General features: G+C 46.3%; 1 protein-coding gene across 3 annotated transcripts; it reads left to right on the plus strand.

Annotated features, from left to right (window-relative positions):
- Positions 1–80: 80 nt before the first annotated feature.
- EIF2D (eukaryotic translation initiation factor 2D) lies at positions 81–20,193 on the plus strand. Of its 3 annotated transcripts, none has more exons than XM_041722986.1 (15): positions 81–285; positions 1,540–1,730; positions 3,148–3,231; positions 3,752–3,842; positions 6,740–6,847; positions 8,458–8,723; positions 9,248–9,365; positions 11,387–11,432; positions 11,857–11,960; positions 12,090–12,239; positions 12,613–12,702; positions 13,646–13,741; positions 14,987–15,107; positions 18,313–18,487; positions 19,998–20,193. In XM_041722986.1, exons 1-15 carry the CDS (start codon positions 230–232, stop codon positions 20,066–20,068), a joined length of 1,767 nt encoding a protein of 588 aa, XP_041578920.1. In that variant the 5' UTR covers positions 81–229; the 3' UTR covers positions 20,069–20,193. The 3 variants fall into 3 exon arrangements, with proteins under 3 accessions (XP_041578920.1, XP_041578921.1, XP_041578922.1); XM_041722987.1 differs by having other exon boundaries at positions 8,467–8,723; XM_041722988.1 differs by lacking the exon at positions 81–285 and having other exon boundaries at positions 1,539–1,671.
- The last annotated feature ends 1,174 nt before the right edge of the window (positions 20,194–21,367 follow it).

Genomic DNA, 21,367 nt, shown 5'->3' on the forward strand with positions numbered 1-21,367 from the left:
GCGGCGCGACCCGGCGGGCTTGGGCGCCGCCTTCCCCGGACCCCGCCCCCCCGCGCAGTTCCCGGCCCTGCGGCCGAAGGGGCGGGTTTCCAGCCGGGCCCGTTTTGCAGCCGGGCCCGCAACATGGCTGCTCCCGGGGCTGCGAGTCGGGAGGCCGCCGCGTTCTCGCTTTCCTGACGGCCCCTGCCTTCTGTGCGCTCCTTCCCCTCCGCAGGCCACTCCCGCAGACATGTTTGCCAAGGCCTTTCGGGTCAAGTCCAACACGGCCATCAAGGGGTCCGACAGGTGAGGGGAAGGGGCCTGCGCGGCCGCCGGGCGCCCGAACACGCGCGGCTCAGCAGTGAGGGCGCCGGGCAGCGGCGCGGAGGCCGGGGCGAGGCCGGGCCAGGGCGGCGGGAGGGCCCGGGCCGGGGGGCGGGGGCGGGGGCGGCCCAGCACGTGTGGAGGCGCAGCCGCGGGGACCTGCGCGGCTCCCGGGCCTTCTGGATCTCCAGTCGGTGTAAAGGGAAGCCACTCCGTGAGCGCTTAGCGACCGCGCTCTGTGTAAGCTGCCCTGGAGGCTGCAGAAACGGAGGAGGGCCCCCGCCCTCCAAGGAGCCGCAAACCCCGTAGGGAAGATCGGAAAACTGCAACATGGGAGCAAAAGCTTTAGCGATTACTTCTGGCGGGAGAGACGGGGGGGAGGGGGAGGGGGAGACGTGTGGAACGCGGGGTCTCGGGGAGGGTGGACCGTGGTTGAAACCAGCCCCAAGAGCTAGCACACCTCTGAGGTGATACTGCCCCTTGGGTCTGGGTACAATCATCGGAATTGCCTGGAGCAAGTTTAAATACTTGTCGGGAAAGCTTCTGAGCTTCATCACTTTGTATCCAGCTGCATCCAGGCCTGAGGCGGTGGCCACTTGACCCCAGGAGCCACTTGGTGCCCCTGTGGATCTTGAGCAGAGAAGCAAGGCTTGGGGGAGGACGGGGTTGGGAGCTGATACTGAGTGCCTGCAGCATCTACTCTGTCTTCACTATTCAGAACTTGTAACTAAAATATTTAAAGAAACTGATTTTAAACGCAAATTAAAGGGCAAATGTTCTCCAAAAAAAAAAAAAAAAAAAGGACTGTGTCTGTTAGTGTTGCAAATGCGGGCCCCACGGTGCGAAATTTGGAACCAGCGTCCTCTGGTTGTCGCCCTCCGTGCCCTCGTCTACTGTCCAACCACGAGCCGACGGACTGGCCAAGCAGATAAGAGAAAGGAGTGGGTCCCAAGGCTGGGCATAGGGTCTGGAGGGGCCGAGCGTCCAAAGTCGGCCTAACTTGATTACTCACTGGGGTTCAGTTTTCCTTTCTTTGTAAAATGGAAAGACATGCCCCCCTTCACCCCCAGGAGTATGTGAAAATAGAGGAGGTATTGCATGAGAAATGAGAAAGAGAATGGCCAGTTTTTCCTTGGTCCTTAGGATTTTATAGTAAATCCTTCTGGGGCCTTGGTATTTATTACAATCCACTCAGGCAGGCAGGATTTGTGCCAGGTTTTGGTTTGCTTTCTGCAGGAGAAAGCTTCGGGCTGATGTGGCAGCTGCCTTCCCCGATCTTGGAACAGATCAGGTCTCCGTGTTAGTACCTGGAAAGGAAGAGCTCAACACTGTGAAGCTGTATGCTCATAGAGGAGATGCGGTGACTGTGTACGTGAGTGGTGGTAACCCCATCCTATTTGAACTGGAGAAAAATCTATATCCAACAGGTATGCCAATAGATGGAGATGGCCAGTACTGTAATCCGGCCGAACATCTCTTTCTCCTTCTTTCTTTCTTTCATTAATCTGTTCTGACTTAAAAACGAAGTGCAAAATCTCCCAGTACCGGGCAGCCGCGGTGGCGCAGCGGTTTGGCGCCGCCTGCAGCCCAGGGCGTGATCCTGGAGACCCTGGATCGAGTCCCACATCAGGCTCTCTGTATGATGCCTGCTTCTCCCTCTGCCTGTGTCTCTGCCTCTGTCTCTGTCTCTATGAATAAATAAATAAAATCTTTAAAAAAAAAAATCTCCCAGTACCATCCCTAAGGATTCCTTGGACCCACTGTCCTTAGAATTGGAACTTTCAAGATCAAAAACTGCTACAGGATGGAGAATAAAAGGGCTAACAGAGGAAGAGGGAGGGTAGTTGCCAAGGGCTGTTCTGAGAGGAATGATAGTTGGTAGTGGGTTAACGAGGAATGGAGCAGAGGTCTTGAACAGGATGGAATTTCAGGGTGTGTAAAAAATATTCTTAAAACTATCATTATCAGGATTTTCTTTAAAAACTGAAGAAATAGGGATCCCTGGGTGGCGCAGCGGTTTGGCGCCTGCCTTTGGCCCAGGGCGCGATCCTGGAGACCCGGGATCGAATCCCACATCGGGCTCCCGGTGCATGGAGCCTGCTTCTCCCTCTCTCTCTCTGTGCGACTATCATAAATAAAAATTAAAAAAAAAAAAAAACTGAAGAAATACAGTGATAGGAAAGAAGCTGGGTTCATTAAACTACACGCCCAGCTGTCTCACCTGGCTCTCTGGATCCTTTGCTTTCTCTCTTTGTCACCGAACTCAGACATCCAGTGTCCTTTCTCATCCTTTTCTCTCTTCCATAGCTGCTGACGTCTACTTTGTCACTTGAAGCTCTTGCCCCAGGCCTGGCTTCAAGCTGTGCAATGTGGTCTCCTTAGGCTACGTAGATTCCCCACTCCACTCTCCGGCCATATAAACAGAGGCCTTTTTTGATCTAAGGTTTTATTGCTAATCACTGTGAACACAGAAGGAATAAAAATAATAAACATGGGGAAGTTTCAAATTTTCCTATAGGCCGGCACCCTGTGCTTCGTTTCCTTGCTTCTGAGGTCACAGCTGAAATCCTTATTGGCTCCCTGTTCCTGCTTTTATCTGTGTCCATTTCTGCTGCTGCATCCAGGTGGGATCATAAGGGCCTCCAAGCCTCAAGTGACATCCAGTTTTTTTAGTATCTGCCTTCTTTAAGAAAGAAACCTCTTTGGGCCTCATAGCCTCCTCTCTAGCTATGGGTTGACTTTCTTTTCTCTATCTTAGTTAAAATGACCTTAGTATTTGGCTTTGCCAGTTCCCTAGGGGATTGACCTTTTGGCAGTAAGTCTGTCTGTGTCTTTTTTGGGCAGTGTACACCTTGTGGTCCTATCCTGACCTTCTCCCAACGTTCACGACATGGCCTCTGGTGCTCGAAAAACTAGTGGGGGGAGCAGGTAAGAGGATTTTCCTGTATTCTGGCTATTGATTGAACCTACTTAGGAAGGGCCAGCAATTTTAATAAATGTACCCATGTCCTGTGTTTATGCAATTGAAACATGGAATATCCCCCCGTGTATGTTTCATCTCTCACTTGGCTGCTTTCAGTAAGGTCTTTGGGCCACTTCAACTCTGTCAAAAGGCTTCAGTGAGCTTTGTACTTTGTACTTAAGTCAAGAAATATTTTATGAACTACCGAATGCTATACTTTAAATCAATAAGCTAAATTTAGGAAACCAGGATAAAAGAATGTGGGACCAGACTCTCAACTTGGTGCTGCAGTTTGACCACCAGCCCCGCTAAAGGGAAAAGGTCTGATACTCAGGTTGCATTTTTTAATACTCATTATGAATAACCTAGCGGACACTTAATAATTGTTTGTTGGTGGAGCAACAAATGAATAAATGATAAAGGAAAACTTGGAATTGGTTAGAGGCAGAATGCAGGTTGTAATGATTTTGTTTGGTTTCCCCACAGATTTGATGCTGCCAGGACTAGTGGTGCCCCCTGCTGGTCTGCCTCAGGTACAGAAGGGTGACCTCTGTGCCATCACCTTGGTGGGGAACAGGTACTGTATCACTGTGCCTTTGGGGGGAAAATTTAGATAAAACTGGGGAAGGGAATAGGAAGGCTTAAATTACAAAGCTTATGGAAAAGGATTAAAAGAGAAAAACAAGTTCTTCCAGAAGCAGAGAGTGGACCGTACGGGATTGGGGTATCTGCATATCTCAGCCAAGAGTATTTGCTGATGCTGCTTGCTTTCTTTCTTTCTATCTTTTTATTTTTAATTTTTCTTTTAAGATTTTATTTATTTATTCATGAGAGACACAGAGAGAGACAGACCGACACAGAGGGAGAAGCAGGCTCCATGCAGGGAGCCTGATGTGGGACTCCAGGATCATGCCCTGGGTGGAAGGCAGGTGCTTAACCACTGAGGCACCCAGGCGTCCCTCTTTCTTTTTACAATAATTTTACATTTACAGAAGAGTTGCAAAGGTAGTATACATTATAGCTTCCTGTGATGATAATGTTTTATATAACTATCGTACAGTTATCAAAACTAAGGAATTAACATTTGTATAATCCTATTAATACAATTATAGACTTTATTCATATTCTCCCAGTTTTTCCACGAAATGTCTTTTTTTCCACTCAAGGATCCAATCCAGGGTACCACATAGCATTTAGTTGTGTCTTCTTAGTCTCTTGCCTAAGACATTTTTCTTGGTCTTTCCTTGTTTTTCATGGCCTTGACTTTTTTCTCCATCACCCACATCATCATCCTTTAAAAAAAAAATTTATTTTAATAGCTTTGAGGTGTGGTTTACAAACTGTAAAACTAACATCTTTCAAATATATAGTTCAGTGGCTTATAGTGTATTTACAGTGCCGTTCAGGGATCCCTGGGTGGCGCAGTGGTTTGGCGCCTGCCTTTGGCCCAGGGCGCGATCCTGGAGACCCGGGATCGAATCCCACATCAGGCTCCCGGTGCATGGAGCCTGCTTCTCCCTCTGCCTATGTCTCTGCCTCTCTCTCTCTCTCTCTCTCTCTCTCTCTCTCTCTCTGTGACTATCATAAATAAATAAAAATTAAAAAAAAAAAAAAAGGATACAGTGCCATTCAGCCATCACTACATGGCTTCTTTTTAGAAATAAATTAGGAAGTAATCATACAAACGGTTCTGAAAAATCAAAGCTCCCTCACCCCGCAGCCCTTTGCTCTTAGAGGTAACCGTTACATAGGATACATATATCCTTGCCAACCTTTTGGAGTGTGTGTGTGTGAAAATGTACGGTTTGGGTATTGTATGTTTAAAAATACAAACAAACAGAATTATACTTTATCTATGTTATTTTTTCACTTAAGATTAAGGGGGCATTCTCCATGTCAGCAAGCTCAGTTATGCTGAGTCTTCTTACCTGCTATGTGGTCATAGAAGAGGTTCTCTCCTAATGGACCTTGTGGTTGCCTCGGGTTGGTCTTCATCACAAATAGTCTCTTACTGATGCCTCTAGGGACACAAAAATAGTGCCAGTATTTTTCGAGGAGATACTCGGAAGCTGAACTGTTAAGCTAAAGATCACATGCATTTTTCCACTGTTCTACAAGAAAGCCATATCCATTTTCACTCCTACCTGCAGGATATGTGGAACCTGTTTTCCTATTCTCCACCAACACTGGATACAATGGATTGTTTTCATTTGTGTCATCCGGAGTGAGAAATGTATCTCATTATTTGAGAGAAAAGCTCATTGCTTCTTTAAGAAAGAGAGATTGTAGGCATGGAGGGGTCAGTGTTCAAAGATCTTATTGTTGCCACTCATGTTCTCCTGTTTTCTTTGACCCTTTTGGAACCAAGCACCTAGAAATGTTTCCTTCCTTGTTTAACTGTGGCAAAACCTGCAGGTGAAAAGTTTGGTGGTGTCACTCTTTTCCCCAGTATTCTATCCAAAATAGAATACTACAGGAATGTATAAGTGGCCTGCTCTGGTTGGCCTTTGGACTTTATATTGGGATGAAGCTTGAGAGTGGTTTGTGGCTGAGAATAAAGGCACAAGGGGGTTTATTAATCATACGAACCATGTGTAAGACAGAAGTTTCTGAGCCATTGATCCCTCCAGAGGTGGAAGGAAAAGACTCCTCTTTTAGGACCTGAGAAAAAAACAGATTCCAAGTTTTCTGTGGCAGGAGTTGACCAATGGACTCAGTAAGTGGAGCCACCAGGTTAGCAAACATCTTCAGCAACTCTGCCCTTGAATCTTTTCCACTGTGCCTGAGGGACCTTGCCAGGCTTGTGTTTCCCCCCCACTGTTACCCAGGTGGGCACCCGACCTTACAGGCAATGTGTGGGCAATGCTTGAGTAACACTTAATGGGAGGAGGTTTCTCATTTGGGCTTTGGAAGTTTTTGTAGTTATTGTCTGTGTGACTGTTCTCCATCTCCTGGATGTGCCCTGTTCTTAGATTGTTACACAGAGCGAGCCCTGTCACAAAGAGCCAACTCAGAAGGAACCTCTCGAGTTAGTGCCACCATTTATCTTTTCTCCCTTCCCTTGTGTCATCCCTCAGCCTCCTATGTGGCACACAGATGGCCTTCCTTTTGAACCTCTATAGGATGGCTAGGCCTTTAAGGTAGAGGAGGTAATTTATATTTTTGAAATGAAATTAAGGGGACTTTAAATATCCTTGCAAGTCCTGCCTGGGTTTAATTCATAATAGGAATAAAAACAAATAGTGATGATGTCAGCAGAGGAATTACTTATACAGAAGGGGGATGTCAAGGGATTTTTGAAAGTCCTATTAATAGGTAATCTGAAGAACCCGAGGCTGGACTGAGTGTAGCTTCGTGATGTAGACAGTAGCTTCAAATTTGCGAACATGCTTTTGGTATGCATGTGGAAAGATGCCCCTGATGTCTCTCCTGAAAGTCTTCTGTGACCCCCAGCTCTGTCTTCCTCCTCCTCAGAGCCCCTGTTGCCATCGGAATTGCTGCCATGTCCACGGCTGAGATGCTGACCTCGGGCTTGAAAGGAAGGGGCTTCTCCATGCTGCACACCTACCAGGACCACTTATGGTGGGTCCTGCATTTCTTCAGTTTTACAGGGGGCTGGGTGGGTGGAGAGGGGGTGGGCCTGGATTCACAAGTGAGAGCTTGGGCTCCTGCCTCGTCCTTAGGCAAGTTGCTGCTTCCAGACATGAATTTCTTCGTTTAATGTGGAGGGAAAAAAATGAATGGATTGATTGGTTGGTTGAATTTTTCATGTTTGGAGAAGAAATTACAGAAAACTTTGATGATTTTCTAGGTGAACTGTAGAATTCTAGGCCTAGAAGAAGACCTTAGGGGCTGCCTACCCTGCCTCTCTGCATCATGATACTCTTTTTTTTTTTTTTTTTTTTATGGCTTTAGTCAGTGCAGCCTTGTCTGCCACACACATTTAGGCATTTTCTTGCCCCATGGCGAGGGCTCAGGAACTCACTTCTGAATCCAAATCAAAGCAGAGTAGATCCTCAGGCACCATGGTCATAACCTCAGCACTTTTTTATTCAGCTTTCACATTTCAGATCTCCTCCCCAGTGTGGAAGTCACATTTCCTCACCGTAACCATTGCTTTCTAAAACCAGATACTAGTTTACCCTCTGGTTCTTTTCTTGTCGTTTTACCAAAATAGTAAATAGGGCTTTTCTTGAAAGCCATATACTTGGGTCTTTGGGCCAGGTGTTGTGGCCCGTGGATATAGATTGATCCTAACATTTCTAGCCCAGCCTTGGAGTTCCTCATCTTGTAAGTCCTGGCCGAGCCCCACTCTGCTGGAGGCCCAAGCACAGTGTGTGTCTCAGCAGACATCCGCGGGCTCCTCCCCTATGTTCCCCAGACACCTTGCTTTCCACCAGTCTGACAGTGGTCAGCAAGGTCATCTTACCCAAATTGTGCTACCTGTGGCTGCTTTGGTCCCCCCGCCCCCACCTTTTAAAAACATTTGTGCACTTACCTTATTATCTCATCAAAAGAGCCTGAGTATATAGTCCCGCCCACTGTTGACAATACTGTCAAGACTTGCTGCGACATTAGTGAAAATGTGGTTTAATTTCCATCATTTTACTCTGCGTTCTGTGTGTGTGACATCGCTTTTTTCCCTGTCTTCCGGAGGCTCGGTGGCTTAAAAGCATGTCATCCCTGCTCTGCAAGTTAGATCGCGTCCTGCTGTCACACAGAAGCAGCTGACTTTGCAGTCGTGGAGCAGTCCAGGTGTTTGTACTTTGTCACATGCCCTGAGCCTCGAGCTTGGGTCTCCCCAAACTGGAACTACAGATGCATTGGTCATCTTACTTCTGTTATTTAATTCAAAATGGTTTTCTTTTTAATTCATGTGAAGGGAATCCTTTTGGGGGCTTCTCTTTAACTGCTCTTTGTTAATCTTTGTCCCCAGATGTGCATAAGTGATACTATTATTCCTTTGGGATAGGGAGGAGGCAAGAATTACTCTCCCCATTTCAGAGATGAGGAAGCTGAGGCATGGGATTTTTCTGGGCCTAGAATTGGCAATAAGATTTAGATGAGAGCCCAGGTGCTCTGCCTTCTCCTGGACACCCCTGTCTGTGGCTCTTACTCTTTCCGGACCCCCAGCTGACCCTGACTAGAATTCGAGAATGTTGTGACCGCTGCCTGGCGTTTCTGACGTGCAGTTTTTCCAGGCGATCTGGAGACAAGTCTTCTCTACCTTCCATTGCTCCACTGGCCCTGAACCCCCCAGATCTCGAGAAAGAGAAGGAGTCCATCACGGCAGACCCCGCCATGCAGAAAGACTTGAGGTGCCTGACCCTGGAGGGAGAAGATGAAAATGGGGGGGCTCAGCAGCAGATGTGTGGGAGGAAGTCCCTCTCAGAAGCCTCAGAAGACTCAAACTTCAGGGGTCTGAATCCAGACCCTACAGACAGCAAGACCCTTCAAGGTATAGCTCTGGGGGCAGAAGGATCCATCTCAACCTGGGAAACATGCTCTACTCTGCTTCTTAATAGAGCGGTGCCAAAGCTCTAAGAGAATGGGAAAGTCCTGATTTTTGGTGAAGGTGGTGTGATAGCCTTTTGACATCTCAGAAATGGGAGTCTTTTCCACAGAAATTGTGTTTCCCTGGATGTTGGTCTGCCCTGGCATTTGGACTGTTTCCAGCTACAGAGGCCTCGCCTCTTTGGTTTCTTCTGGCTCCTACTTTTGGTTTCTTCTGGCCCCTACTTTTCTGGCAGAGAAGTATTTGCTCCTGGTGGGGTGGGACTTTGTGGCTGGACCTCTTCTTTGGAGTCAGCCCTTTTCAAAGGCTCAGTGCTCAAGAGAGTCTGGGAGCTTTGGTACTCGAGAATGGGTTCCTTTCAGAGCTAAGAGAGTGAGGCAGGGGTGGAGCTGGGTGAGGAGTTTACTTGTATTGCACCAGGCATTCTGTGTCCTTCAGAAAAATGTGTTTTCATCTTCTCTTTGCAGAGCAAATGGATGAACTATTACAACGATGCTTCTTGCACGCTTTAAAGTGCCAAGTCAAAAAAGCTGACCTCCCTTTACTCACCAGCACATTCCTTGGCAACCACATGTTCTCCTGCTGGTATGGAAGGCATGGTATGGGGCATGGGGCTTTCTCTGGTACCTTGGTGGTGTGTCGGGACAGGTGTGTGATGGGGCAATTGGTTGAGGGACTTGTTGTGGAAAGAATGGAGTGTTGGGATGCCTGGGTGGCTCAGCGGTTGAGCACCTGCCTTTGGCCCAGAACATGATCCCACAGTCCTGGGATCGAGTCCCACATCGGGCTCCCTGTGTGGAGCCTGCTTTTCTCCCTCTGCCTGTGTCTCTGCTTCTCTCTCTGTGTGTCTTTCATGACTAAATAAATTAAAATCTTAAGGAAGGAAAGAGTGGAGAGTTGATCTGGCAAATAAATTAGGTCCTGAGTTTTAAAAAAATTTAATTTTAGCCAGTGAAAGGATGTTGAAGAAAGTTAAAATTTCCAAGATTCTCTGAGTACTGCTTCTGCTATGGTGATTCTGGGCAGTCTCATGAATTGAGCAGCATGTCCTGTTCATGTTCAGGAGTCCCAGTGCAACCTCTTTCTCAAGAGGCTTCTTTTGGAATGTTCAACCCCCTCACACTTTCCCTGCAAAGTGAGTGGGCCATATTGTGTCGTATCAAGAGGAAGAGTCAGCGTGAACCCCACCCTGAACACAAGCCACCAGGAGAGACAGTATTACATATGGATAGAACCTGGGCTTTGGACTCAAATGCCAGTTTCCCAGGGTTTGGGAGCAAGGTGAATTTGAACTTGTTACTGGGCTTCTCTGAACCTTAATTTCCAGCACGTGTAGGATCATTGTCAAGATTCACTAACCTAACATTTAATAAGCACCCAGGAAATATCCTATCAGAAGATTTGCTCCCTGAGTTTTACACTGCAGGTCAGCTTTTCTTTTTTTGAGAATTTTTTCTGTTTTTTAGAAAGTGATTTTAATGTAATTCTCTTCCTGTTTATGTGTGGGCTCCTTTAGGTCATCCTATGCAATTGTTGGGTCTGCGTGTGTAGTAGGATACTTGGTCATTTGTCCTGACCTTGTTGGGTAATAAGTAACTGGGAAAGAGATCCTAAAAACTTCTCTAGGATAGAGGTTCTTAACCTGGAGTAGGTTCTAGGAGGGCTCTATGAATCCCACTGCTATTGCTTATCAGATTTTGAGAGAAGACATGAGTTCTGAGAAGAGGAACTGATTATGGCTTTCGTAGGAACCTACCCTCAAAGACTCAACAGCTGTAGGGATGCCTGGGTGGCTCAGCGGTTGAGCCCCTGCCTTTGGCCCAGGGCATGATCCTGGAGTCCTGGGACAAGTCCTACATCGGGCTCCCTGCATGGAACCTGCTTCTTCCTCGGCCTGTGTCTCAGCCCCTCTCTGTGTCTCTCATGAATAAATAAATAAAATCTTTTAAAAAAAAAAAAAAAAGACAGCTGTAGGGTAGGGGTTTGCAAACTCTTCCTCTAACGAGCCAGATAGTACATCTTGTAGACTTTCAGACCATGTAATCTCTATTGCAGCTCCTCAGCTCTATAGTTTCAACAGACGATGGATAACTGCTGTGACCAGATATGGGCTACAGGATGTAGTTTGCCAATCCTGCCCTTGGCTTCAGTGAGCTTGGTATTGGAAAGGTTCACCTTGAGGTGAAATTTTGGAGGCCATACAAGGTGGTCCAGTTTGAAAGGACTCTAAAGCTGTATCCAGTACGGTAGCCATTAGCCACATGTGGCTATTTAAACTAATTAAATAAAATTCAGAATTTAGTTTCACAGTCACGTTTGTTGTGTGTCAAGTGCTTAATAGCCACAAGTCGCTGGTGACTACCTTGTTGGATAACAGGGAGGACATTCCAAATTCACAGAAAGGTCTGTTGGACAGCAGTGATTTAGAGTTTCCCTAAATCGGGTATCCCTCTCTGATGCCATCACTGGGCAAAGGGTTCTGGAACAGTAGCAGCTTTCTGAACGTGGAGGAGGAAAGCTGAGAAAAGTTGCCTTCCTCTCAGTGGCAGGCAGGTCCTACCACTACTGCTTTGATAGCTTAACTTGCCTTTTCCCTCTACCACCAGCCCCGAAGGACAACAGCTGGACATAAAGAAATCAAGCTACAGAAAGGTAAGCAGGTACCTTGTCTGCATACCCACCCAGAGAGTTGTATAGGGGCACACGTGCCATGAGCTAGAAGGACACTGGGGAGGCCCTGTTCATAGGGCTCAGGCTAGAATTAAGCTTTTTGATTTCAGGTAAAAGGGCAAGGGGAGAACACTCCCTGGGCCGAGGCAGTTGGGCAGGCACCCATTACCCTCCTTCCCTTTCACCCCTTGGTATCTGACCAGAGTTCTGATAGAAAGTTAGCCTGTAGCAGCTTCTCACCCCTTGAGCCTCACAGTGGGGACCTCCCAATTCCTGGTTTGATGAGGGCAGGGACTGTCCTGTGTCCCCTCCCTAGGCCCAGCCTAGCTTGGTGTGTGGCACATCATATGCTCAGGATGTGCGTGGAATCGATGGAGTCCCCTACCACTGGCCCTCTCTCCCTTAGCTCTCTAAGTTCCTGCAGCAAATGCAGCAGGAGCAGATTGTACAGGTGGAGGAGCTGAGCAAAGGGGTGGAGAGCATTGTGGCTGTGGACTGGAAGCACCCGAGGTGAGTGCAGGGGGCCTGGTCACCGTAGCTCAGCTGGCCCCAGAGCCCCAGGGCACCTGGGCCATGGACCGGGAATTGCCGAGATGCTAGTGTAAAATGTGTTTTTTCTTTCCTTCTGCTGGGTTTTAGGATCACATCTTTCGTCATACCCGAGCCCTCCCCGACCTCCCAGACTATCCAGGAGGGTAGCAGGGAACAGCCCTATCACCCTCCAGATATAAAATCCCTCTACTGTGTCCCAGCCAACATGACCCTGCTCTTCCAGGAGTCTGGCCACAAGTGAGTTTTTGGAGAGCAGCCCTCCTCTGCCTGCTTGGTGTTCTGGCCTATAGTTCCTCTCAACCTGAGTAGTGTTCCTTTGTGACTGGCAAAACCTGCTGTGCCCCTGTTCTCCCTTTCTCCCACATCCAGCTTCAAGCCTCCTTCCCTGGGAATGTCTGACTAAATAAGGAGAGTAGGGGTCTCCCATTTCCACCTGTAATTATTCTTCACGAGGTCCTGCTCACCTCAGTCAGGAAAGGGAAGAAAATGGAGCTCAAAAAGCCAAGGAAAGCAGCCTCCCGAGTAGAAAGTGAGTCTTGATATCTGCAGGTTGTCTCCTGGTGCAGCATGAACTAACCCTCCCCTCTCCTCTTGGTCACTTCTGTCTTAGGAAGGGGAGTATTCTCGAGGGTGGTGAGGTCCGGACAATCATCATCAATTATGCCAAGAAAAATGACCTGGTCGATGCGAACAACAAAAAGTGAGTGATTGGGGAACGCTGCTGAAGATCAAGCCCCAGCAACACAGACTTGGGCACATTTGTGGAGGATGTCTAGGATAGAGGGGAACATAGGAGGTCACAGCCTTTTAGAAATAATCAAGACCAGTGATTTCTAAACCACAGGCTGTGGACACCTAGACTTGTCCAGGATGCTCAGGTTCACATACAGCATCAATACTGGCTGTAGCCTGAGTACATGTTAACTCATAGACCTCCACGACGGGTTTCCTTTTTTCTCTCTCTTTTTTTTAAGGGCTTTATTTATTTATTTGACAGAGAGTGAGCACAAGCAGGGGGAATGGCAGGCAGAGGGAGAGGGAGGAGCAAGCTCCCCACAGAGCAGGAGCCCAGTGTGGGGCTGGATCAAGGAAATCCAGGATCATGACCTGAGCCGAAGGCAGATGCCCAACTGACTGAGCCACCCAGGTTCCCCCATGACTGGTTTTCAAATGCAGATGCCCTTGTGAGGAATAAAATGCAACTTGGAAAAATTTTATTGAAGTCATCATGGCTTTTCGGTATCTTCTATTTTCTTAGTAAGTGGGTACAAAAGGTAAACTTAAATAAAAAGCATTCCATTACCGTGTTTTTTGGTTTTTGGTTTCTTTACTTTCAAAAGACATCCCCATGATGAAAAAGTTGGGAACTATCAGTCTATTCATGGTTAGTTGGCAGAACTGAGTCAAGAATCCTGGTCTGTGGATTTTTCCCACTCCCCCCTCTAGCACCCGCTTCTCCTTGTTCTAGAAAAACATACCATACCTCCCATTCACAGGGTATAACACTTCATGGACTGTGGTCCCCGAATTGGCTCTAATGCCCTGAATGACTACAAAAGACATACATGAGATGAATCCTGAGTGGCCCTTGGATCAGGAGGGGCAAGGCTGGCATTTCTTTATTACCTCTTCTTTCCCTTTAGTCTTGTGAAATTGGATCCCATCCTATGTGACTGCATCTTAGAGAAAAACGAACAGCATACCATCATGAAGCTTCCATGGGACAGTCTCCTGACCAGGTAGTGGGGATTGGCAGCCCCTCTCCAACATTTCTATCCCGTAATATCTATCACTTTAGACTTTGGAATCATCACTATCTCCATCTTTGACTTTCTTTCCATAATTCCACTGATACTTGTCTACACACAGCCTTGGTAATTTTGACATGAAGGATCCTTGGAATGACTTGAACCAACACAATATAGGAAAACTTAAAAGGGAGAAAGGAAAAGAACAATTGATTTAAAAGAAGAACTTCAAGAAGTTTTTTTTTTAAAGATTTTACTTATTTATTCATGAGAGAGACACACAGAGAGAGAGGCAGAGATACAGGCAGAGGGAGAAGCAGGCTCCATGCAGGAGCCTGATGCCGGACTTGATCCGGGGACTCCAGGATCACACCCTCAGCCAAAGGCAGGCGCTAAACTGCTGAGCCACCCAGGGATTCCCGAACTTCAAGAAGATTTAAAAGCAAAAAGGCTGGGAAGAATTGTCTTCAACTCATCAAAGGAAAGATTCTTATGCTTGCTTTTCTGCAGAACAAAATCGATACATATATCAAAATAATTTATATCAGGAGTTTGCAAACTACAATCCACAGCCCAAATCTGGCCCACTACCTGTTGTTGTAAATAAAGTTTTATCTGAGCATATCCACACCTGTCTGTTTATGGTCTGTGGGCTGCTTTACAATGCAGAGCTGGCTGGTTCCACGGACCCTATGCCCCTTAAAGCCTAGAATATTTATTGTCTGGCCTTTTATAGAAAGCTTGTACAATCCCAGTATATATGATAACAAGAGAAAATCTGGTTAGATGAAGGTAGACATTCCTTGTGGTAAAGGCTTTCTCTAGAAAATTAATTGGAACATGTCACAAATGTAAAGCAGCTTTTTACCAGGCTCGGTACAGGAGAGTCATGAGACAGGAAGTAAATTCCATAAGGCAGCCTGGACAGACTTTCAGAAGGCCAGGCCCAGACGGTTTCCAGGGGCTCAAGTCCCTGATGAATCCCTTCCCTGAATCCATGGGCCTTGACTTTGGCTATACTTTTAGAATCTTTAAAAAAATATATATGCCTAATCGGAGTTTCTGATTTGATTGATCTTAGGTACAGCCCTTTAGGTGATGTCAGGGATTTTGAGTGCAGCCTAGAGCAAACTACTGCCTACAGGATTGGCTCATACCCAGCTGCCTATTAGCAGTGGGGAATGAGATGATTTCTGTTAGCTTTATCAGTCTATAGCTCATCAACTTCTGTTTCAGATGTTTTGAAAAATTGCAGCCTGCCTATCAAGTGAGCTTTCCAGGACAAGAGCCCATTATGAAGAAAGGCAAAATCTGCCCAATTGATATCAGCCTAGCACAGAGAGCATCTAATAAAAAGGTAATTTTAAAAAGACACAATGTTGGGCGGGGCGGGGGGTGGTGCCTGGGTGGCTCATTTGTTAAGCATCTACCTTCAGCTCAGGTCATGGTCCTGGGGTCCTGAGATAGAACCCTGCATCAGCCTCCTCCCTCAGCAGGCAGTCTACTTCTTCCACACCTCCCCCTGCTCCTGCTCACTTGCGCATGCATGCGCTCGCTCTCTCAAATAAATAAAATCTTTTATCTAACTTTTTTTATTTTTAAAGATTTTATTTATTCATGAGAGAGAGAGGGGCAGAGACACAGGCAGAGGGAGAAGCAGGCTCCCTGCAGGGAGCCCAGTGTGGGACTAGAACCTGGGAATCTGGGATCACACCCTGAGCCAAAGGTAGGTGCTTAACCTCTGAGCCACCCAGGCATCCCATAAAATCTAAAACAAAAAAAAGGGATCCCTGGGTGGCGCAGCGGTTTGGCGCCTGCCTTTGGCCCAGGGCGCGATCCTGGAGACCGGGGATTGAATCCCACGTTGGGCTTCCGGTGCATGGAGCCTGCTTCTCCCTCTGCCTGTGTCTCTGCCTCTCTCTCCCTCTCTGTGTGTGACTATCGTAGATAAATAAAAAATAAAAAAATAAAACAAAAAGAAGACACAATGTTGGAAGATGGTGATTTAATGTCCCTGCTAAGTTCTGGTCTCTCTAATGTGATCGGAGGGTATGTATGTATGTATTTATTTATTTTTAAAAATGTTATTTATTAGAGAAAGGGAGCACAAGTAGTGGGAGCTACAGAGGGAGAGGTTAGAAGCAGACTCCACGCTGAGCAGAGAACCAAATGCGGGGCTCAATCCCAGGACCTTGGGATCATGACTCAAGCCAAAGGCAGATATTTAATTAACTGAGCCACCTAGGTGCTCTGTGATTGGAGGTTTTTAGATTTTGTCCTCAAACACCACAAAGATTATTTATGAAAGAGCCATGTTTATGTGAGTGGGCTGGGCCCTGTATAAAACAGGCAAAGCTGGCCCCCTCACTCCCTGCCCTTTAGGATTTTGTGGTAGAATACTTGCTAGAGCCTAGTTCCAAAGGTGAACAAGATTCTATCTGTATTTTTTTAGACCTGTTATAGGCTTTCAGCTCTTCTTCATTCTCTTACTTCCTGGGCCTTGCTCAGGGAAAAATAGCCTGTAAATACACAGAGTCGTAGGGAACAAATACTGTCCGACCTTGAGTGTGTGAAAAGCTGTCCTTGGGGAAAGGAGTGCACTTATGCTGAGTGCCTTGAGAAGACAGAAAAGGGATTATTGAATGGAAACCCAAGAAAACAGACTTGGGTTCAAAGTAAAGAACTTTCTAGTATATGGTTATAAGAATGGGCTTTGCATTAGAGACATGGATTCAAATGTGACCTTTGCCTTAACTGCTTGACCTTAAAAAAGTGAATGGTTTTTTTTGTCTGCGTTTTTTTATGTGAAAAATGGGGATAATACCTACCTTAGAAGGCACCATAGGAGCCAAATAAAGGAATATACATGGGTGAAGCACTTAGAATAGTACTTGGCATTTAAGCAGTCAATAAATGAGAACCAGTAATGATAACCTCAATAATAACTAGCAATAGCCATTATTTCTTGAATGTGTAATTATGTACCAAATTCTGTACTGAGCAAATTTCTGTATCAACAGGTTCCCCCTGCTAGCTGAAAGTGGAGCGTTCCTATGAAACTTTTTGTAAGCTGAAATGGTGTAAAGCAAAGAAGCAGTTACCATGGTTTTATATGGAAATTTTTTTGAGCTTTCCCAGACCCCAAAAATCACTCTTAGGCCTTTCTGACATCTCAGGACTCATCTTGCTAACAGATGCACAGAATAAATGGAGATAAAGCACAGATGCTCACTGACACAGTTCACTGCTCAGCTGGATGCTGAGCTGCTAAGTGTAGTTCCTTGGGGAGGAGATTGAAGAGGGTCCCTCCTCGCTGCTGCTCCCCAGCATGTGCTGCCTCTCTGAGGGCTCCCTGCAAAACCAATGCTGAATGCTATGTTCAGTTTTCACCTTTTTTTGTAAAAGTAAAAACTCAAGATTTCTTTCATTTGGCATAAAAAAGTACTCTTGTAGGTCTTCCCCTAAGAGCGAAGTGGTGAACTTCGATACTGTGAACTTTGTAAAAACGGGACATTTTTATTAGCTTATTAAACAACACCATTAATATTAATGATTATTTAAACACCATTAGTATTAATGATCACAATTAGAATTGTCCAAAATTAAAACCAGTGCTTTCCAAAATAGGGAGTTATTGTCTGGAGGTCTGCAAGTAAAGTTTGGGTGACCCTGGTTGGGGGAAGAGGTAGTCAAGGGTGCATGTCTCAGGTGGGGGCTGGAATAGATGTAACTGCTAATGTCTTAGCGATTCTGAGCTCCTCAGAATCCCTTGACAAGCCTGGGATATTTGGAACCGGTTACTTTATTGAAAGCAGCCCTTCCCAACCCACTCCTGATGGTAATATACTCCACTGTCTAGTCATGAATGCAAGAGAACTTGCTTCAAAAAGGGGAGAATTGTGGGTTTTTTTTAAGTGTTAGTGTTTTTTTTTTTTTTTAACCTCAAAATCACATATGTTATTTGTGAAGTTGACGAATAATAGAAAAATGTATGTGTTCTTGATGAGATGCTTAATATTAAGAAATTACTGTCCATTTTTAGGTGTGATGATGGTTTTGTCTTTCTGTTTAAAAGAACCCTTTTATTTATTTTATTTTTATTTATTTATTTTTTTGAACGCTTATCTTTTAGAGACATAAAGCATTTGTGGGTAAAATGATGTGATGTTTAGGAGGATTTGCTTTAAAGCAATATGGATGGGGATATAGGTGAATTGAGATTGGTCATGAGTCGATAATTGTTGAAACTGGTGATGGGAACATAGGAGCTCTGTATTCAATTCTGTTATTTATTTGTTTAACTCTCCATAATAAAGGAAAAAACTTTCTAAAAGGTATATATTACATGTAGAATAGAGAGTATTCCACTAAGTATATAACACATATATTAGATGGGATAGAAAGGATCAATGAGCATAAAAATAAATTATATGGGCGAAAAGGTACTGTGGTTGTAAGTAAGGTGAACACGGAGGGTGAAGAGGCCACAGAGAGGCTCCAGCAGGCCCTGTGTGGAGAAGGGCATGCAGTCGTGCCCTACCATCAGTCTTCTGTCCCCCCAGGTGACTGTGGTCCGGAACTTGGAACCCTATGGTCTAGACCCGTGCTCAGTGGCTTCCATCCTCCAGCAGCGATGCCAGGCTAGCACGACAGTCACTCCTGCCCCTGGGGCCAAGGACAGCCTGCAGGTCCAGATCCAGGGAAACCAGATCCATCACCTCAGCCGGCTGTTGCTTGGTGAGCATCCTCTGAAGAAGCAGAAGTGTTGGTCCAACTTGGCAAAAATCTTCCACCAATTCAAGTCCCTCTAGTCATGGCTGTGTGTGTGTGTGTGTTTAGCCACATAGCTTTTTAGTGGCCAGTAAGAGACAGAGCTAATAGTCGAGCCAGATCCTAGGCCCCTGATTCAGGGCTCTCTCCACCACATACTATTGGAATAGTTTCCTTCCTGGTTTTCCCTTTTATAAAACATTTGTTATGCATCCAAACCATGCTGGGTAGTCCGCTGGGCTTTTTGCAGGCACCATCTCTTCTCCTGACGTTGCAGCAGAACTGTTTGTGTTTTGCAGCTGAGGAAGCTGAGGCTCGGAGAGGCTCATTCCTTTGCCGGCACATCTTTAGCTGTTAACTGCTGCAGCTGGGCTCCAGACTTGGTTTTGTCAGATCCCAGAGCCTGAGTTCTTTCTCCCAACTCTGGGTCACCCAGCCTCCAGTTTGTCCTCTATTCACACCACCTCTGCCTGAGTCAGCTTTCCAGCACTTCCCTCTAGACACCCTTGCTGCTTGCATCAGTGCCTTCAGAATAAGTCCCTACGTTCAATAAATAAGACCCTCCCGGGCCAGCTACCCTTCCATTCGGGCTCTGTCTGGCAGCTCTCACCTCCCCACCCCTACCATCCTTACTGCTCCCCACACACACCAGCCACATGCCCATTCGGTGCTTTTGTCCCTGTCCCCTCACCCAGTGTGCGTGCCCTCCCACAGCCCACGTCTGCCTAACTGGAGGGCCTCATCAGCCCAGTTTAGGGGTCACAGGAAGTCTGTCTCAGAGCAGGTCCCATTTTTTTCTTTGCTTAAATTAGCATTTAAAAAATTGCCAATGTAGCACTTTCCAGCTGTGTTTATTTTTCTGGTTAGTGCCTACAATGTGGCCAGTTTTTTCTAATGTCTGAACCCCCTGCTAGACTGAGCAGCCTGTCAGACCTTGCCTTCTTCATCTGTTTTTCATACTTGGCCTGGCACACAGTAAAGCTTGATATCTTAGGGCCTAAGGCAGTACCGTATTGTAGACTTTTGGAGTTGACTCCTTTAAGTAAACTCATATGAGGTGCTGAGAAGAAATACAGAGGAAAATAGACAAGCATATGATTGAATAGACATACATGTCCTCTCCTGAGAAAATCATGAATGCATCAAGTATATCTAGAAAGTGGCTATTGGTGTGAAAATGCCTGAAATAGACACCTCATCCATGAGATGTAAGGATAAATCGCCCCTCCCCAACAGCTTCCCAGAGGAGCTGGCTTGGAATTGGGTGGAGAAGAGCAGGTCATGTGACTGAGGTTAATAGAACAAAAGTTGACAGCAGGAATGAGTGTGCAAGGGGGCAGGGGGCTGGGGGGCAGCCCTGTGGGTCGGGGCCCATTGGGTTTGGGGCCAATGAGGGACATTGTGACACAAAGTGCAGGTGGTGGCAGGGAGGGGAAGCTCATGCCCCACTGAGGAGTTTCTGCTTTTTGGATTGTAGAAGAGTATCGGCTTCCTCGAAAATACATCCAAGGCCTAGAAAAAGCCCCCAAACCTGCCAAGAAGAAGTAACAGATTCTTATTTCACGTGGTCGGTCCAGTGGAAATCCAGGCTGGTAATTTATATGAGCATTTTCAGCTTTTGCAAATGAAAAAATATAATTCTTTACCAAAATAAATTTTTATTCTAATCTAAATCTGATTTCCTCTCTTGTTTCCTCCACTTGGCTAGCATCTTGTACTAAATTTTCAAGTCCTACCTCAGATTACATCGACAGAAGAGGCAGTACTGGAGTGCCTTTTCTGTTCATGTGATTTCACTGGTTTTAGTTACTTTCCTATTTTAAAGGCTGGGTAGGTAGGGCCTTCCTGTTTTTAAAGCCCTTCTAGCAGTCCACAACCTCTTGCCCATCTGCTCCTACCACCTAATTAACCTCCTAGCCCTGGGACGCCTGGGTGGCTAGTGGTTGAGCGCCTGCCTTCTGCTCAGGGCATGATCCTGGAGTCCCAGGATCGAGTCCCACATCGGGCTCCCTGCATGGAGCCTGCTTCTCTCTCTGCCTGTGTCTCTGCCTTTCTGTGTATCTCTCATGAATAAATAAATAAAATATTTTTTTAAAAAAGTCCTAGCCCTAAAATTGTCCCCTTCCATCTCTAGAGAGTTGGTCACACAGAAGCAGCATTCAGCTGTTCTCTGCTATCAAGCCAGGCCAAAGAAGAAAAGCTTGGCTCTAAATAGCAACATTTCAGCTGGACAGAAATAAGAAATCATGAAAGCACACAGGCTACCCTACAACGATTATTCTTCCGCAGCACTGGCATGCTGCCGCTGGCAGTGGTAAATCATGATATGGCTTTGAGATGGTGGCTTTGTGACAGGAAAGAGTCTTACCCAACAAATGCTTTCTTTAGCCCCAGACTTCACCCCGGGGCTCATGGAAGAGGTCTTCGGTTGGTCTTCAAAGGGTCTGTGAACTCTGAAATGGTACACAAGACTGTATGCTCACTTTTCTAAGGAAGATTCCCATGCCTTTGCCACATGCCCAGCATGATCATTTACTGCCAAAAAGGTTCAGAACCTGGGATCCCTGGGTGGCGCAGCGGTTTGGCGCCTGCCTTTGGCCCAGGGCGCGATCCTGGAGACCCGGGATCGAATCCCACATCGGGCTCCCGGTGCATGGAGCCTGCTTCTCCCTCCGCCTGTGTCTCTGCCTCTCTCTCTCTCTGTGACTATCATAAATAAATTAAAAAAAAAAAAAAAAACTTTTAAAAAAAAAACAAAAAGGTTCAGAACCACCCTTCTGGTCCCTGCTCAGCTCCTGGAAGTCACTTCTCTGACCAGAGCTCTCCTTGTACGAAAGGAAGGAGTGA

The sequence above is a fragment of the Vulpes lagopus genome, chromosome 11, assembly GCF_018345385.1.
Source record: "Vulpes lagopus strain Blue_001 chromosome 11, ASM1834538v1, whole genome shotgun sequence".
Taxonomy (NCBI): Eukaryota; Metazoa; Chordata; class Mammalia; order Carnivora; family Canidae; genus Vulpes; species Vulpes lagopus.

Coding starts and splice junctions, on each gene's coding strand:
- EIF2D (XM_041722986.1), top strand. CDS start 230: ATGTTTGCCAAGGCCTTTCGGGTCAAGTCCAACACGGCCATCAAGGGG. Junction 3,843..6,739: donor ATCACCTTGGTGGGGAACAG/GTACTGTATCAC, acceptor CCTCCTCCTCAG/AGCCCCTGTTGCCATCGGAA. Junction 9,366..11,386: donor AACCACATGTTCTCCTGCTG/GTATGGAAGGCA, acceptor CTCTACCACCAG/CCCCGAAGGACAACAGCTGG.